This window comes from Pagrus major, chromosome 23 (assembly GCF_040436345.1).
Source record: "Pagrus major chromosome 23, Pma_NU_1.0".
Taxonomy (NCBI): Eukaryota; Metazoa; Chordata; class Actinopteri; order Spariformes; family Sparidae; genus Pagrus; species Pagrus major.
Window position 1 is genome coordinate 11,686,195 of NC_133237.1, and position 19,167 is coordinate 11,705,361.

At 38.6% G+C, this 19,167-nt stretch overlaps 2 protein-coding genes across 2 annotated transcripts; both read left to right on the forward strand.

The window, feature by feature from the left end:
* The first annotated feature begins 1,972 nt into the window (after positions 1-1,972).
* Positions 1,973-6,551, forward strand: ypel3 (yippee-like 3). Its single transcript, XM_073494670.1, has 5 exons — positions 1,973-2,361; positions 3,333-3,451; positions 3,684-3,727; positions 4,470-4,578; positions 5,376-6,551. The coding sequence occupies exons 2-5, from the start codon at positions 3,335-3,337 to the stop codon at positions 5,463-5,465; spliced, it is 360 nt and encodes a 119-aa protein (XP_073350771.1). The 5' UTR covers positions 1,973-2,361; positions 3,333-3,334; the 3' UTR covers positions 5,466-6,551.
* Positions 6,552-10,926: 4,375 nt separating this feature from the next.
* Positions 10,927-17,800, forward strand: atp6v0ca (ATPase H+ transporting V0 subunit ca). Its single transcript, XM_073495167.1, has 3 exons — positions 10,927-11,155; positions 15,003-15,186; positions 16,603-17,800. The coding sequence occupies exons 1-3, from the start codon at positions 11,080-11,082 to the stop codon at positions 16,805-16,807; spliced, it is 465 nt and encodes a 154-aa protein (XP_073351268.1). The 5' UTR covers positions 10,927-11,079; the 3' UTR covers positions 16,808-17,800.
* Positions 17,801-19,167: the final 1,367 nt, after the last annotated feature.

Here is a 19,167-nt window from a genome sequence, read left to right on the forward strand (position 1 = left end):
AAAACTGATTTGATCAGGATGTATTATGGAAGGAATCCATCCTTTTATAATCTGTGAACTGGAGCCACACTTGATTTAAGTGTGTGTTGAGTGAAATGAGATGGTAGCTGGTTGAATGAGGTCTTTGTTTGGTTTTCAAAAGAAGTGAGATTGTGCAGATATTTATGTTTGTTGGTAGTTTTGCTTTATTTCAGATGGGAATGTGGGAAAACATGGTGCTAGGACGGTCTAGTGTTTGTAGCTGGAGTTAATATTTAACCAGCGGGACCTCGTCACCTGACATCACATTTCTCCTGATAAGACCAAGACTTTGTTTTGACTGTGTCTGCTGTTATTTTCTGACACTATTTGATTGCTTTGATTAAGTGCTGGGCTTAAGAAATAAATGATCTGTGACAATTCACATCGGTTTATGATTTTAATTCTTTTTTGTGATATTAACACATGAAAAATACACCTAATGACGACTACAAACATATCTATATTCATATCAGTGCCAAATCTAGGTAAGGTTTTGCATCTGTGTATAAAAACAGTAACTAGTCTACTACACATGTAAGTATTAACAGAGGGTTTACATGTGCAGCAAGCCTCACCTGTGTCCTCGTTTTCCCAGGCTGTGGTCAAAGTCCAGCCACACTGCTGTGAAAATAATCAACCAGTATGTTGCTGAAACAAAGACTGTATTTTTCTGACCTGCTTGGCTGTGACTCGCCGTGTGACAAATAAGTTAATGGACTATAAGTAGATCAGTGCAGACTGGCGACTGTAATACAGTAGATGCAAAGAGCAAAGGTTTGAATAAGTGACCCAGCAGAGATTAAGCTCTTGTGATCTTAAAACCAGGCCTGCAGCACCCATTGAAGACACAAAGAGAATGTCATCAGTAATATTTTTGGAGCTCCAAAGAGTTTTTTGGCATAAGATGGGGTTTGAAATCACATTACACATGTTTGGACTAAAAACCTTAAAGGATAAGTCCACCCAAAAGTGAAAATCCAGTCGTTATCTACTCATCCTCAAGCCAATGGAAATTTAAAGGGATGTTTCTAGTCCACAAAAACATTTCTGGAGCTTCACAGCAAAACAGCATTGCAGCATTCCTCAGAAACAACTCAAGCAGATGGGGGACTTGTTTAAAAACAAAAAAATAACAACCAAAAAAAGAGCTCGACCACGTGTCAAGGGTGGATAACGTCTTTTCAAATCAATTTGGGATCTTTGGTCATATGTACATGTGGATCGATAATTAATCTGATCTATTTGATAATCGATTTCTCATTTTAAATAGCTGAATTTAACTGGGAGGATGAGTAAAGTCTGTCTTCTTAAATAATTTTAAAATGTTCTTAAATGCAATAGTTGCTGTTTGTCTTCAATTTATATAAATGCAAACTGAATTATGTTTGGGGTTTTGGACTGTTGGTCAGACAAACCAAGACATACAGTATGAAGATGTCACACTATCTCCTAAATAGACAAAATGATCACCTGAATAATCAAGGCAATAATCAATTGATTGATCAGTATGAATGAAAACTGTTAGTTACAGCCCTGCTTTTCAAATAACATTAAGACCATAGTGTGAAGAGAAAATATAAATTGAATCAAATTAATCAATAATCAAATGTTGGGGCAGATAGTAAGAATCAGTCAGTTAGTAAAATGTAGCCTTTTGGCTCCAGGGTTCAACATACAAACATCAAGTCACTAACGCAAATAAATCAAGAAACCACAACAACCACACCGCCTCCACTTCCTTCCTGAATCTCGTCACGTAGCCACAAACACACTGTTCCCTACAGTGTGTTCGTGTGTACCACATCTGAAGGACATTCATCCCAAACCCACACCAGAGTGATAATAACACACCAACAGCACCACTAACTATCAAACTGATAGCCACAAAGGGCTCGTGTGAAGTCCGATCTGATTGGTTGACCCACATTCTAAACGTCACCCGCAGCCTCCCATTGGTCGACGGGGATTTGTTTTGCACTCTCCAGACTTCCTCCTACTGCGTGTTTTCATAAACAAACCACATTTTTCTTCCACCGGGGCCGCAGCACGGTCATCTTGATTGCCTGCCAGCATTGTCGAAATTCAGCTCCCGTTTTAGCGAAGGTGGTGGAGGAACTTTGAAGGCTGTTAGGGATTCAAACGAGGGACGCGGGTAAACGGGCTCCGCTGCAACAACCAGAGGCTGTCTGTTTGTCTTTATTGTCCGAGCCGTCAGCGCGTGGTCGACTGCTGGACCGAGCCGACCTGCCGACCACATACCTGCTCTCACCGTCGGATGATTTCCATCCGTCAGTCACATTGGTCCGCTGTGTAGACTGTGAAGAGTTTCCGTTTTATCAGGTAAGTCGTCGGACGCTGGAAAATATCCTGCAATGCGCATCCGAGCTGCTGTTAGCTGCTCTGTGTTGTGACAGCGAAGCTAGCCCGCTAGCTAACACGCAAGCTAGGTCAGAGCTAGTGGTCCATTTCTCTCGCAGCTGACAGATGTATCAGGCCGTGTGAGGCCATGTGTGTGATGATTTAGCGACTGACAGACGGTCACCAGTGTTGGACAGTGCATAAATAGCGCAGCACATGTTGCAGGGGCTTGTATTTCGGTTGACGCTAACAGATTGCATCTAATGAAGCTAGGATTGTTTGTGCAAACTATTATGAACCAGGAAGAAGCTGGTTAAGCTGTGCCCTAACCTGTTTGCCTGCGTTAGTCTCAACTAATTATGTAATTAATAACAACACAGTATGGGCAAATGTTAGCTTGACTACAGGTCAGCCTCTGCATACTGAGAAGATAGTTGATTACAGCACATTGAGCAGCAATTTAGTTATCAATAGATATGTCTGAATCTGTGGAAGTCCATTTCTGAAAAATAAAGACATTTATATTGCCATGAAGAGTAATACAATTTATTGGATATACACGTCTCCAGATTATGAGATATTTAGTCAAAGATTTGTTTTCCTAAGTCATAATTATGAAGTAGTGACAGCTTGAAATCAGCTTGATCAATTAAGTGTTAATTTTAATTTAATCTACCTGAGCCCAGACTTTTGTCTTAAGATGTCTTGCCACCCTTAATATTCAGTAAACATAAATATAAGCATTAAAAAAGCATTTGCCTTGCAGTCTTTTATTGCTGTTAACCTGTCTGTGTCTAAAGTCCTCAACTTCCTCCCTGCTATAAATGTTGTCATGTTATCAAAATGAATCTTTAATCAGTGGATCTTAGATGTCAGCCTGTATGGCCCGAATCACTGATCCATGCACAACAATGTACTACCATTCTGCTTCCTTCTGCCCTCATCCTCCTCAGACATGGTGAAGCTAACAAAAGCCAAGACATTCCAGGCTTACCTGGACTCCTGCCACCGTCGCTACAGCTGTGTGCACTGCCGCGCCCACCTGGCCAACCATGATGATCTTATCTCCAAGGTGTGTATGCTGCCACTGTTTGTTGTTAATAATCATTTCAGGTAACTCACAACACTTCATGGCTCTCACACAGTTGTACAAGTAGCTGCACTGGAAAAACTGGACTGACATAAAACAAATTGGAGAACTGAAATACTTTGTAAAGCTGGAAGAATTATAATGGATGTCATGTTGTATTTGATCCATATGTAGCTTTTTTTCTCTAATGTTATTTTTCTTCCATGTCTCCTAGTCGTTCCAAGGCAGTCAGGGCCGAGCTTACCTCTTCAACTCTGTGTGAGTATTTTATTTTTAAATATTACTACTTGTTAGGTCATTGAATGTGCCAAGTGGCTGTGCTTGTCGTAGGTTTCCAGTCTGACCATAATTACAGTGTAGATGGGAAAGAAGTGGCTTCAGTAAGTGTTACAATTCATTTATATGTGCCACAGTTTTAAACACCACTTTCCTTAAATGTTCCTTTGTATTGACTTTGTAGCAACATCTTTTCAGATAAGTTTAATGGCCCCTTAAATGGGTGTTAGACACAAGAAAGCTGCTGAATCTGTGCTCTAGCAGTCTATAAATAGTCTACTTCTAGTTATCTCGGAAAGGAAATTCCCAGTATTAGGTGTGTTTGCACGAACCACACTGTCAACATATAATTTGATTTGCTTGAGAATGGACCTTGAAATGATGTGAGTTCACTTTAGTCGCACTATTCCCGGGTTAGTAGGTCAGAAATACACAGCCTCTCTTTGAGCTGAAGATTTGAGCCCATTAAATAACTTTAGCACGTCTAACGATCTACATCTAGTAGATTCCAGCCTCAATCTCTTCAGGTGAAGCTCTGTTCTAAATGGTTTCAAATGTGTTATCTCTGTGACTGTTTCATGAGCTCTAGCCTTTTGTCCCCCCTAAAATAAGTTATGGCTACACGGGAAAGTGGTTCCTTTGCTGTCTAGGGTCACAGTAGTTTCATGTTAAGGAGAGTAATTACTGGGAATCTGCTGTTCAACAACACTGCCTTTGTTTTCAGGGTGAACGTCGGCTGTGGTCCTGCAGAGGAGAGGCTGCTGCTCACGGGACTTCACGCAGTAGCCGACATCTACTGTGAAAACTGTCACACCACACTGGGCTGGAAATATGTAAGTGCGTCCACCTGAAAATAAACAGCTGGCTCATTCACCGTTAAACCAGTGTAATGCTCGATGAAATAGGTCAACGTGGTTCCCACCGTGCATAACTATGGTGTAGGTTTTGATTCGCAGTTCAGCATCAAATTTCAGCAGTTGATGGTATTTTGATAACAGTAGCGGGAAGTGCCACATGTGATCCAACCACGTCCTGCTTTGCTTGTATTCCCTAATTGTGTTTACATTCTTTCATATCGAGCGTTGGTAAGCTACACCCATAAAACCGGAGTTACAGCCTAGTTTCATAAGTGAGTGGCTGGGACACCGCTGTGCAGTTGCTTTGTTTACTTTCGTTCACAACAACAATCTGAAGCTACGCCATATCCTTTAATGCACAAGTATAAATATAGCTTTCAATATTTAGTGACATTGTTGTACATTCAACATTTTCAACATCATTTTTAAAATTGCGTTTCTTTTCTGATTAAGCACACGCGGAACCACAGACTCATTCACTCTTATTCTCAAACTATAATATGCTACTATTTTTTTGTAGAAGAAAAATGTATTTATTTGGCAAACGCGACACATCACAATGAGAAGTGATCATGTAGCCAAAAAGTCAACATAGTATCAAGTTTAAACACTACCTTGAAATTTTACATTTTGTTTTAGTTGAAGAAAATGACACATTTGAAGTGTCTGCATATCCTTTTTAATAAACTGTTGTAAATAACCATAGTAGGAGTCTGATTTAAACAAAACTTTAATCTATTCTCTATTAACTCCTATGCATCTTCCTTCTGCAGGAACAAGCCTTTGAGCTGAGTCAGAAGTACAAGGAGGGGAAGTTTATCATCGAGCTGTCCCACATGATAAAGGACAACGGCTGGGACTGAGAGGGAAATCTTCATCTTTTCTTCATGACTCTTTCAAAAGTTGTATCCCCTCGACTTAAAAGGGTTCCAGTGTAGCCTCCTCATCCCGCGTACGAGCCATCGCTGTGCCACACTTTCACTTTGTACGGCTTTGCCAAGAATAGCATGTGATGCCTTATCTTTTTCTGTTCTTCATGTTTTTCCAGCGACCACAACAACACATTTGCTGATATCACTATCCCAATTGCTAGTTGTGCTGGGACATGGACCGAATGGGTGCAGGGTTTGTGTGTGTGAACGACTGGGAGACGTAGTCACACAGGCACGTGTGCATGTTGGATTTTGAAGCGTGTGTTTGAGTGATGAAACCCTTATCAGCGACCACGAAGCACGCTCTGTGGGGGCGAGGCCAGAGCAAGTCAAATATTGTCCTTATTAAACATCAGACTAAGGTATTTGGTTTTCCTTTTGATTTTAAGGTGCACATTTAGACATATCTGGCCCAAAATGAGTAATGTATTTAGGCCTGTTTGAACCATAGATCATCTATGAGTGATGCAAGGGTATGGGAATACTTCTAGCAGTGGGAGGGCTTGTTTTTTATCAGTGAAATTCATGTTTTTTAATGTAAGATCAGTAGCACTTGTTCATATTTTGCCAAAGGCAATCAGGATGTTGAATTAGTAATGTGGAATGCCGCACAAGTCTTCTGCAAGAATTCTTAAATCTGGAGTATGAGTGTTGTATGCGTGCAGGTATACATTTTACTGTGTGGGTGTGTGTGTGGGTGGGTGTGTGTCTGTGAGTCTGTGTGTGTCTGTGAGTCTGTGCAGCGTATGCTGAGCTGGATATGTCTGGGGTTCACATCTAGAGTTTTCACTGCACAGCCAGGATATCTTGACTTTCACTTCATGCTGATGAGATCTATCCTACATGTGTTTGTGTTTAACCTAACACTGAGCTGCCCTTACAGATACATTTACTCTATCGTGTTAAAGTGTGATTAGGACTATGTAGCATATTTATGGTGATTTTAATGTCTGCTTCTTCCATTAAAAGTGTATTATTTTAACCTAATCTTTCATTAAAATACAGTGTGTATGTAAACTGTGTAGTTGTTTTCTTTTGCTTGAGATTTTATTGTATAAACGCTATCTTGTCTCAGATTCCCACAAAACACTCTTTTCTTCAATTATTAAAACAACTTAAAAAGAAATATAGATACTTGAGATAATTAATTTACCCTCAAAGTACAAATGCAACGTTCAAGTCTGATCTCCACCACTTGAGAAGTGATCATCCTCTCACTTAGACTTTTTTTTAATCAGCATTTAAACTTCCTTTCCATGACCACTTGCTGATGCACAAGGTGTGATGAGCTGTTCTCATGGTCACAGTTTCAGTTTGTAATTTACAGACAGTGTGTAGTTTAAGCATGTTGGCAGAGCTCTCGTTCACAGAGAGGAAGATTTCCAACAGGATGCTCTGACTGGTCAGTAAATCAGCCAGCAGATGGAGATGTGGGCACTGTTAGATTGTAGGTATATTTGTACTTTGTGATAACTGTAAATGTGCAGTATACTCAACCAAATTCAATTCAAAGTTGCTTCCTTGGCATAGGAAACGACGTGTACATTGCTAAAGCAAGTTTGAAATACAATTAAAACAACAAAATGTACTTAAACAGAAGAACTTTTGCTGTCAGAAAAACCTATATACAGGTGAGTGCACAAAATATACATAAAAAACGTGTATATAAAAAATCTGTTACTTAAAATATATTGCATGGATCAGTGTGTTCATTATCCATGTTTACATCAGTCGACCACAAACCATACATGCAGCTGGGCTGCATTAACTGGTTGTGACTTCAACATAAAAAAAATCAGCATAATATGAAGGATCTGATTCCAAAACCTTTTTACTGAAAAAATAAAATGTTAAATTAACTATACTCTCAGTGGCCAGTTTATCAGTAACGCATAGCTTATAAACTAATACAGTCTACTATAACAGATGAGTCCAATCATTAAGGTTGCATTGCTCAGTATTTGGTGAAAGCTTTGTTGAAACTGTTGATTTAACAACTCTATTATCCTGACTGATATACGTGGGGTCAACAAAATAGTAAAAAAAAAAGTTGTTATTATAACTCACTACAGTTCAACTGCGCCACAAAACTGTAAGCCTCTGTAAAAAAGTTTAAATATAAAGTGAACATTACAACCTTCATGATGGTAGGATATATTGCAGAACTTGTGTTTTACACTTATTTTGTTTTATTTAGGTGTACCTAAAAAAAACAACTAGTGTATAATTTATATCAAAGTGCTAGAAGGTTACGTTAGGCCACTGCAACAGTTTATAAATGTATTAAAATGTATTATTCTGTTTATAAAACTTAAATATAGCATGATAATACCATTTCCATAAGGGCTCCTTCTCCTGGAAACTAATAATGTAAAAATAACACTACATAGAGAATATACAGCCATGGAAAATTAAATCAGTTTTGTCGATGAAAGCTAGAAAGTTAAGCACTGTAATAGTGACACTATAGTTATGCTGTCTGACAGGTTTGATTGATTAACACACTCATAGTTTATGTCATTTTAATATTGTTAGAGGGCTGTCATGATACCAGACTTTATCTACACGATTATCACGGCCAAACAAATTCACGATAACAATATTATTGCAATATTTATCTATAGATCATTTGAAAGAAAAAAAAATTTTATCAGTCAAATTAATCTTTGATTATGTTATGTTATCTCTTTCTTGGCAAATAAATTACACTCAAGTGCAGGGAGGTGGAGATAGAGTTTGTAACCATAACTGTAAAAAAAAAAAAAAAGCATACATAAGAACAATTATACTTCATAAATAGTGAAAAGGAAACCAGATGAACGGATTTACAAAAGATCGACAAGGCCTTAGATCTAGGCTGGATTGTCATATATGTATTCTTAACACAATATCAATATTTCCGTTTTTAATAATAACGCAAAATAAATTAATGTTCTATATCTTCTCTCAAAATTAAAGTTAATTCATATGTTCCTTTAACTGTAAAGAAACGATTATTACACTTGCAGAGCAGGAGAAGGTCACATGCATGAGAGGCTGCTGACAGTCATGTGTGTTTGCAGTAGCTGTTCGCTCTGCTCTCACTCTTCATCCCTGAAAAATCTGTAATGTATGAGAATGTATTTTTAAGTCCATTCTCATGACACAATTGTACTAGTTAAAAGCATTACTGAGTGACAAGCAGTGGGAAACTTTACACAAGTAGCACTCAGGGATATTAGCTTTAATTTTTTCTTCTTTAATCCTCTGTAATAGCAGAAAGTCCAATACACTGCATGGTACAGTACATGAGATGTTTTCCCCCAGTGTACTGAATATAAATGCTTGCATAAGTATCAGAGTACTGTCCTAGTTTGGGGCTCACAGTATAGACCTCAACATCAACGAAAAAACATAATAAATTAAATGGTGGAGATGACGCCATCTAAGATAATTTGTACAATTCCTCAAAAGCCCTGTGCAGGAGGTGGAGCTTGGGGTGACATTAAAACTTAGATTTCCCTGTCAATCATGTATTAGCAGAACAACTCACCAAGGCAAATCCTTCTCATTTAAAATTGTGCTGAGTTAACTAATAATTAGTATTGTTGTCAAGGCTTTTAAAGTCAGGGAATAAATCTACTGTAGCTGAGAAGTGATTTAAACCATAAAGAAGAGGCAAGATCTCAAACCTACAGGACAAATTAATGTAAATAAAGCTTGTAATCTTGGTAGAATATTCATTTACTGCAATAATGTGTCTATATTTTTTTATTTAGACTAAGTGCACAGTACAGTTTGTATCTAATGTATTGTAAGTCTTGTGGGATAATGATTTATTTTACAATGTATGTATCTGTTTTTGAATTACATTCATTAATAATGTTTGAGGCTGTGGTGCCTTGCTCCAGGACACTTAGACAAGACATGTGGCTGCAGTGGAGCAAGACGGGACTCCAATTAAATTGTTTATTTATGCATGGATACTTGGGGCAGACGCCCTTCCTCAGCATGCAAAATGTCAGCAGTGTTGTGCTGCACAATAAACAGATCTCTGGTTAAATATTCTGGAGGATAAGTGATGCAACTGTATACGTCATAGCCTTTTTTGCTCCAATCTTTCAATGCAATTATATGCTACAGTGAAAAAAAAAGGTTGGATCAACAAATCTATATGAGCGTGAAGATGCAAACTGGACATGATCGCTTTCAAGGAGATAGATTATTAAAGGCTAAGAAATAGATTATGTAAAACTTTGATTACCATCAAGAATATGGAAGCAAATAAGGGTCACTGTTGAAAATATTCCAGCACAAATATTAATAACACACACAAAAAATATTTCTAGCAAGTCTGTGTGAGTTACATCTGTGTGCACAAAACCTTTTCATACATGCACAAAACTTGATTGCACATTCCCAAACTTTGAATGTGTAAGATTTGTGTTTACATATTCAGATGTGCACATGCATTTTTATACATGCACACAAAAGAAAATAAACAAACAGAGCAGTGAAATCATTTGTTTATAATCATAATTTCACAAGATCAAAATATGAATTACCCTTTTTGGCTTCCATACACGAGGACTCGCTGATGCTGTGGTAGAAATATACATTTTAGTGAACTAACCTGTATTAAAAATTGAGTCGTCAAATATTAACTTGTAAATTTAATTTATAAATATAATCTGCCAAAAAGAAACATAAAATGTTCTGAGGGTGATTATTAGGTGAAATGTCCTGTAAGCTGACATTTAAACACCCATTTTACAGTGTCACCTTGACAAAGGAAGCTCTAGGATTTGCCTCCAGGTTACTTAATCAGGATAATCTTAGTTTGTTTGACTCCTGAGGGGAACCTAACGTAGTCTTAACTTAACCTCTCCCCGTCAGGTTATTTCATGCTGAGAAAACAACATACACCAGACAGACAGGCACACATGCTGTGTGGCTAGGAGGGTGGATGTATGGTGGATGTAGACATTATGTTCCTGAGCTCTCTCTCAGGTCGTCTCTACTCTGATCTGTTTGCTTGTTGATGTATTTTTGAAGTTACAGAGCAAAACAATGTTTATGTTTGATTGTACTATTTAATAGCTTATAATTAATACGCCAGCGTGTAGTGACAACTAGCGTTTCAACTGCAGTCAGTGCACTTGCAGCAGAACATACCACAATACACACACTATAAACTGCTTAAATCTTACACAGCCTATTACACACCCCTGTTATACATAATTTCTGGGAAAATCACAATCAAATGAGGAGATTTTCTACAAATTATTTCACGGTGCAATAAACGATAAGGGTTCGATGTTTTAAGCCTATTTGTGTCGCGCACCCCCGTGTCCACAGAAATGGATCCTTCCGACATGGTTGATCATGTGACTTTTTCCGTTTCGCCATTTTCCTCTTCTACACCGGTGCTCTTGCTGGCAGCTACGTTGTCGCCCCCTCCCAGTGTTTTAACCTGTCCAGAGCTGACGGTAGGAAAGGGGAAAACCTAAAAATAAAAAGAAGATAGTTTGCTTTGTAGCTGTATCGCCCCGAGAAAAGAGCGAGAATGTCTTCTGAGGAGAGCCCCGAGTACTCGCCTTTCTTCGCTGTGATGGGAGCCTCTGCGGCCATGGTCTTCAGCGGTAACTACACCAGCTCCTTCATCTGACATTTCAGCCTTTGGCGTAATTATAGCGCTTACGACAAGCTAGCTTAGCCAGATGATACATTCCTGCGACGATGTTAGAAACGATAACACAGGACTGCGTTAAGAAAAAACAGTGTGTTGGTGTTAGCTGAGTCGGTCACGGCTCATACACACACCTGCCAAGGATGCGAGGCGAAGGCGGGGGGGGGGGGGGGGGGTTTGCATCGACATCAAAGCTGCTGACCACCAGCTCTTCACATTGCTAACACTATAGCTAGCTACCTCCCGATTGAGCCAGGTTGTATCTTGTCATATTATAGCTGTAATGCTGTTTGCTAGTAGCTTCTGGTTGGTGACGCAGACCCTCACTTAGGTGGCAGCTGCCCCGCTCAGGCCGACACTAATCTGTCATAATGAAGTCATCTTACAGGACGAGAAGGTCCAGATCTGTATGAATTACAACATCAGCGCGATTCTTCCTGAGATTGGATCCAGCGCATGTTTCCCCGTTAGTTGTATTGAAGTGTTTTACCGGAGGGCCAGCATCAAGGCCTTAAGATCAGTGTGGGGATTTAAAGGGAAAATCCATCCATTCATTCATGTACCACCGCCTGTCAGCGTGCACGCGAGGCAGGAGGCAGGATCCACCCAGTCTGTCAGAGGGGAAATAGGATAATACATCCAAACAGTAGTGAAGTTAAGTCAATGAGGTTATGCATGTTCCTGCAGATACAGATTATTTTCTCCATGATGTGCAAATCCTCTTCCTTTTGTGGAGTTAAGTCCATTGAGTCAGTGCCGGAGTTGTTTCATCAATTTTAATTAATAAGATAGTTAATCCAGAGATGCACATAAAAAAGTCAACATTTCAAATATTTATGTCCTGATTCAATCCTGATTCAAGGCTGCTGTGAGGAGTACCGATCCAATACCAGCACCCTCTTCTTTTTTTTCTCCTTCCTAAATTTAAAGTCTGTATACTACACTGCTTGAAACGGTATTTAATGTGAAGCGGTTGCCTCCTGGACCCACCCAACTGGATCAGTGCATCTGTAATTAAATCTAAATGGGTTTTATTTTGTTCTTCAGTTATGGTCTATGTCAGAGGTGTCTGTTTTGTGCTTCATGTATGCTAGGGATTGGCCAGATAATGGGGATTTATATAATCGGCTGTTTATATCAGTGAAATTATAGCTGGTAAATAGAGCTGATAATGTTGAGCTAAATTGCTTTCGTATTGGTTCTGATCCACCATTATAAAACAGAAAGGATGAAGAGGATGACAACACATTTGCAATTTTCAATTTAAGTTCTGCACGGGTTCTTGATGAGGCAGAGAGACTTGAGTTTTAACACAACAAATCTTATTGGAGCTAAAGAATATTAAATCATCCATCTTAACATCTGAGCCTATTTTACCCTCAGGAGTGTGTAAACTTCAGGTTAGAAACTTCTTTTTAAAACACAAAAATGTTAAATTATCAGTTATTTTATTGGTATAGGCCATGAGAAGCAGGTAATTATCGGCATTGGCTAAAAATCAAATTAATGTATACTAAAACAAACATATAAGTTTGGACTATCTGGCACAAAGACTTTGGCCCACTTGAAGTGTTTCTATCATCCATGGGGTCCCCAACAAAAAGAGGAATAAATCATTTTCATTAATAAGTAGCACAATGACTGATTGTGTGACAGTATTGTTCATCAGTTTTATTAGCTTTCTGTAATAAAACATCTAAAAGTTAAAATCTTATCAGAAGGGGGGCTGGACTCAGTTTAGGGGTGTTTGATATTAAAAAGTCTAAGAACCACTGATTTAGTTACTGTAAAGGCAACATAAAGCAGACTGAAAAAGATAATCCAGCTAAATAATTAAAATAATAATTCAGTAAACCATCACTTCTAATTTTTGTTTGCAATATACAGTATCAGTAAATCTGATGGAAAACACGGTTAGTGTTAGCAGGTAGCAGGTAGCAGGTAGCACAGCACTGACTGAATGTTTGACATTGACATCTAGTTTTGCAGCATTCTCACAACGTGCAGCTGGTAAGATCCACTATAGTCCAGGTTTTAATGCCTAGAGAATTAAAAATTTGACTGAACCTGGATTTCTGTGACTGATGTTGGAGATTTTAAAATGATCCAGTACTTTATATATTGGCCAATAATTGTTTTTAAATTTAAATGGCAAACATTTGGTTAATGAGTAATTGTTGAAAAATAAACTTTCTGGTTCTCACTAGCATTCCTATACTGCAGTTTCTTGTTATCTTTAAATGTTTTTGTCAGGGTCAGTGCTAGATAGTAACAATAGATTTGCAAGATTTCAACCTTTTGATTCTGAACCTTGATATCGTGCACATTGTACAAACTTATTATGTTTTGTAATGTGACAGTACTGTGGTTAAGATCCATTCAGGCTTAGGAACAAAAATGTCTGGTTAGAGTTGGTGATCACAGTATGTGTTAAAATGATTACTCACGAGATCTTTAATGGGTCTGGGGTTACCATCTCGATTAGAAGATTGGTCAGGTTATGTTAGAAATAATTTCCTACACCATAGGCCTACAGATACCCTTTGATACAGCAGTATAAAGTGGTCTTTACAACACTAGTCAGAAAAATATTATGGCTCTCAGTAAAATCCTCACGGGTACTGTAATAGTGTAATTACAGGTGTTTGTTTGTTCACAGTGGAGTCTGTCCAGCATGAAGCAGAAACAGTGATGTAACATTTAGGAAATGAGAGATGAAAGCTGATCCTTAATAAACACTCAAGGCAACTCAATCAGTCATCTAATATCTGACATCTGGGTGAGGCTGAAGACCCAGTGCATAGAAATGCAATGTCCACCCCCTTCATAATCTATTGGATGCAAATGCTGTGCAGAATGAGTCTGTGATGCATTGAAAATTTGAGAATTCAAAAGCTACATTTTTATGCAAATAAGAGCTACATAAAATATAGGAAGATAAAAAATGGTTATTGCATTTTCTTTTGTGTGGCCTTTCCCTCCCAGAATATAAAGAAAAGTGCTGTGTGGCGCACAGCTGTTAAAATTGTTGGAGAAAATGCTGTGCTGCTTATTTACACAAAAAACTCTAACAATTGCCTGTACACTAAAAACATAACTCTCAGCGGCATCAACACACCCACAGCAGCAAGTGAGAAGTGGTGGATTCGTGTTGTGTAATTTATTTATTATTTCCATCAAAGCCATGTATGATAATCAGTAATCGGCCTGCACAGGTTGATACGCTCCAGGTGACAAATAATAGACGTGAGACAAGTGATTTACTGGCAGACATACACCTGGCTATGTGACAACTAAGCAGATGGGACATCAGTGAAACATGAGGTGACAGTGGAGCAGAAAGGGAAACCTACAAGAAGCTACCATTTGTGACATTAGTCATGAAAATAGTCAGATAATAAAGTATTGAAGTGGTCAGGGTGTGGTGGGCTCCATAGTGCATCACTTTTTAAAATGTTTTTCTGAGATGGTTTGTGAGGAGTCTTTAAAAATAGACACACTAGTGTGATTCACAAGTGCGGCTCTTTTTTAGTGATATATCGCTTTCATTTCTCAGTTATTTATTGCTGGAAGTCAAACGTGTTTTGCTCTTACATCCTGTCTATTACATGTCTCTGATCGAGCATGTCGGCTGGGAGAGCTAAAATCGATCAACTGGATTAATCGTCCTCACACAGCTCCATCTGAATCCACATCTTGTCTGGTCTGATTGGTTTGCCAGGAATCGTTTGTAAGTAAGGAGTTGACACTGAGTCGACTGGACAGATGAACTAACAGGAACTCTCTCCTCTCTTACTCAGCATTAGGAGCAGCGTATGGGACAGCAAAGAGCGGCACAGGCATCGCTGCCATGTCTGTGATGAGGCCAGAGCTCATCATGAAGTCCATCATCCCCGTGGTCATGGCTGGTATCATCGCCATCTACGGGCTGGTGGTGGCTGTGCTGATAGCAAACAACATCTCTGAGAGAGTCACCCTCTACAAGTAAGATGAACTTCTGATACAGTAGTTTATTAGAATGGATTTTACATCTACGCATTATTTCTGCACAGGTTTTTTTGTGTATATTGAGAAGAAAAAAGTATATTATGCTACAAAGTTGGTATGCTAATGAGTTGAAGTATACACTTAACTGTGAAACTCCTTAACTGCCAGGATTTTTAAAAAATAAAGCTAAATTCAGGCCGCCCAATGACTTGGAGACCAATATTCACTGGCCTTTTATCTCTGTTTTGATCATTTACAAAGAAAAACATGGTTTTAATCTTGCTTAATGTTTGATTACCCTCTTCATGGTACACTTGCTATCTCAGGCTATTGGCTGAGTTTTGCTGGTAATGTAGTAAACCGTTAACTTGTCAAAACTTGTTTTCTGGAACAGTTTTATATGGAGGTCTGGTGAGGGAAGTCACACGTCCTTGAAATCCATGAAAGCTTATGAATTTGAGGGGAAAATTTCAAGATCTTGAAAGTTTTTGTAAAAAAAGGCAAATGGAAATGGGTCATTGAACGTATGGCGAGCAAAAAGGCTGCATCCCGCTGTCTGCAAGTGTGTCTCTGGCAGTTTTCTGCTTTAGTTTAACACCGCAGCAAAACTGAGAAGTGTTCACACGTTCACGCCTCTCTTGTTATAATCGTCTTCTGTGAGCTTCTGTAAAATCTAATTCTCATTGTAAAAATTCTCAGTGTTGGAAGAGTAATCAACCTAAATCTGAGTCTCAAACTATTCTGTTCTTCTGCAGGTACATTTAAGTCAAAACTTCATTACACAATTGAGTCCTATATATTAAGGGGTTTTTTTCTTTCACATTTTACCTTCGTTTTACAGGGACAATAGAGATACAGACAGGAAATGTGAATACTCAAAATATGATTTTCTTTGCATATAATTCAGCCATACCTCAAAATTAAAAGTGGTCCTGTTTGCTTCCAACACAATTTGATGGGTAAGCAGTTACGTCTTTTTCAGTTTAGGGAGCAGGATTTGATAAAATCCTTCAGATTTGATTTGTTCGCTCAAAAGCATGCATGGTTTAGCATGCACATGTTGATACCAAGTTACAGAGGAGTTGTTACCAACTGACTTGATCGACTGGAAAAATTAAGTGTAGACGAATCATCAAAGATACTCAAACTTTACAGGAAGAGACGGGAGAGGGTTTTTGATGATTGTTTTGACATGACTTTGGCGTGTAATAAGAGATAATAAGATAACTTGTGCACAAATTATGGATCTTGTGGAAACAAGTTACAGACATAAGTTATTTATGAAGGCAGGTGGCCTCAAACCACTCATGCATTATAATCTACTTCTCTGCTGTCCATCTGTACACTCAGACATTCATAATGCATTCTTGCCAAGACATGACTAAATAGATTTCCTTTGTTCCCCTCCAACAGGAGCTTCCTGCATCTCGGTGCCGGCCTGAGCGTGGGCCTGAGTGGTCTGGCAGCCGGGTTCGCCATCGGCATCGTGGGCGATGCAGGTGTGAGGGGCACCGCCCAGCAGCCTCGGCTTTTCGTGGGCATGATCCTGATCCTGATCTTTGCCGAGGTGTTGGGGCTTTACGGGCTTATCGTGGCCCTCATCCTATCTACAAAATAAGTGTCTGCATCAAACACCATCTCATTCATTCCACAGCAAAGCAGCAAGAACAAATAGGAGATTTTCACCTACTTCCATTACACCCCGTGGGTCTGACAGGATGGGATGGCAACAGAAACATGTTGGCGGTCGACTTGACAGCTGTGCCCTCAGTAGATGTGATCTATCCATATTGTTTAAAGCCATCCAGTTGTGTCAGGTCTCGTGCGTACAGAACGGGCATGAAGATGTATTGGTTGTTGTGGGATGATGTGTGGACAGTCTGCTTGAATTTGTTGTCTGATCTTAACCTGTACAGTGATCCAGAGTCCCTCCACCCCCTCTGTAAATGTAGTAACCAGTCTGTGCTGTGAGTGTGAGTATCAACGTTTATCCCTCTGCCCACTCCCCCTCCTTGAGTTTTGTTTTTCGTTGGTGGTTTTGATCATTCTCCGTTTTGAGACCGCTGAAGAATCGTGCACATTAGTGTTTTATTTTTTCATGTTCTTTTCTGGGACCATATTTTGATCACAGTGGTGAGGAACTGACAAAACATATTTTTTTTCACTATTTATGGAAAGTTATGAAGATTTTGACTTACTGAAGCTGTCTAAATGGAATAATGTTTATTGAATACCCTATATACATCGAAATATATAAATTATCTGTGTATAGTTAGATTAATTGCACTGTGGGTAATTGTTCAAAGTGCTTGGAATTCCTCTGGATGTAGTGTGATTATTAATGGAGGATGTCCACATGATGACATGGAGTTGACAGTGTGTGTGTGTGCGTGCGTGCGTGCGTGCGTGCGAGTGTGCGTGTGAATGACCTGAGTGCATAATGTGTGCAAGTCAGTTTATGTTTAATATGACATTCTCAAACACTAGTATCGTTTACCTGTAGTGCTGCTGTCTTGGTTTTTTTGTTTGTTTGTTTGTTCTGTTTAAGGTGAGAGCTCACTGTTCAGCCATGCCTGTCAGATTTCCAAATAAAACTCAACTTCCTCCAGAACATCGCTGTCGAGAATTTCTTTGTATGATATTAATACGATGACTGAACTTGCACAGCAACAAGATTTATTCTCTTCAGTTTCAAGCATTTCTTTTTAATGGAAAAACGGGTGATTGATGGTTAATTACATTCGGAGATTAAATACAGAGCAATTAGGGTTTCCTATGGATCAGTTTAGTAGTCTGCTTTGTCAGTATTGAACTGATTGTGCTAGATGAAAAGTCAAGATCATAAAAGTTATCACAGTTCATCCTGAGGTGGACATTAAGCTATTAACATATAATGATATAAAAGATTTTCTTGCTTTATGTCGAGTTAATTAACTCATGCTACAGTGGTCAAAATGTGAACTAAAGACACAATCGTTGTATGGTGTACGGATATATAAAATTTAGATTTCTAGCTGTGTGCAACTCCAAGAAACAGGACTTTGGAGCACCTGGACCAGCTTCCACAATCAATGTATCAATACAAAAGGTGTCACCAAGAACACATTTTGCCACGAGGACACACATCGCAAACTGAAAAAATGACTAGCTGACACAACACAGAATCTGAAATGTCATTGAGGACAAAATGAGGATGAATTTGACTGATACTGTGCACCTTTGTGATGATGTAAATGTAAAACAAGCCTGTAGATCCTCTGAGCTTCAAATCTCTGTTGCTGCTGCTGCTGAAGCAAGCGAGGAGAATGTTTTATGATAAAATGCATTTAAAACAAAGATACCCACATGTATAAGCTGACTTTGTGTTCAGTGTGTACAATATATCAGTAATAATTGAATAAAATACATTCAGAAGTGGAAAGTAACCAAGTACATTTACTCAAGTACTAAAGTACAATTTTGAGATATTAAGTATTTGTATTTTATTTTGTTTTGTTTTATACTTCTACATTAGCAACATCTCAGAGACAAGTATCATACATTAATTTAACTATAGCTACAGTTCCTACTCACTGTTCAGCTTAGGATCTTACTCACAAAATATATGAAAAGTTTATAAAATATGTAGATGAACCTATCAAACACACGTAATGTATATACAGTACAAGCACAAATATAACTAGAAAACTGAAAAGAAGCATGCAGCATAATGAATATTTCTACTTTTAGAAACACTTTAAAGGATAGGTTTGTCATTTTTCCAGTCTGTCTTAAAACATTAGTCAGTTGCCCACATGTACATTGAAAAAACATAAACATTTTTTATTATATTTCAGTGAGATTGTACGATAAAGGCTGTTATAACATGTGACAAATGAGCTTGATTACAGCCAAAATCTGTTCACCATGCTGCCACCGGGCAAAAGATACAGAAGTATCTGCTGCCATACCACCAGACTATGGAGCAGCTTAATTCCC

Bases quoted from the DNA above. Each gene is read 5' to 3' on its own strand.
- atp6v0ca (XM_073495167.1), top strand. From the start codon at position 11,080: ATGTCTTCTGAGGAGAGCCCCGAGTACTCGCCTTTCTTCGCTGTGATG. The intron at 11,156-15,002 runs GTAACTACACCA...TCTCTTACTCAG, and splicing joins TGCGGCCATGGTCTTCAGCG to CATTAGGAGCAGCGTATGGG. The intron at 15,187-16,602 runs GTAAGATGAACT...CCCCTCCAACAG, and splicing joins GAGAGAGTCACCCTCTACAA to GAGCTTCCTGCATCTCGGTG.
- ypel3 (XM_073494670.1), top strand. From the start codon at position 3,335: ATGGTGAAGCTAACAAAAGCCAAGACATTCCAGGCTTACCTGGACTCC. The intron at 3,728-4,469 runs GTGAGTATTTTA...CTTTGTTTTCAG, and splicing joins GCTTACCTCTTCAACTCTGT to GGTGAACGTCGGCTGTGGTC. The intron at 4,579-5,375 runs GTAAGTGCGTCC...TTCCTTCTGCAG, and splicing joins CCACACTGGGCTGGAAATAT to GAACAAGCCTTTGAGCTGAG.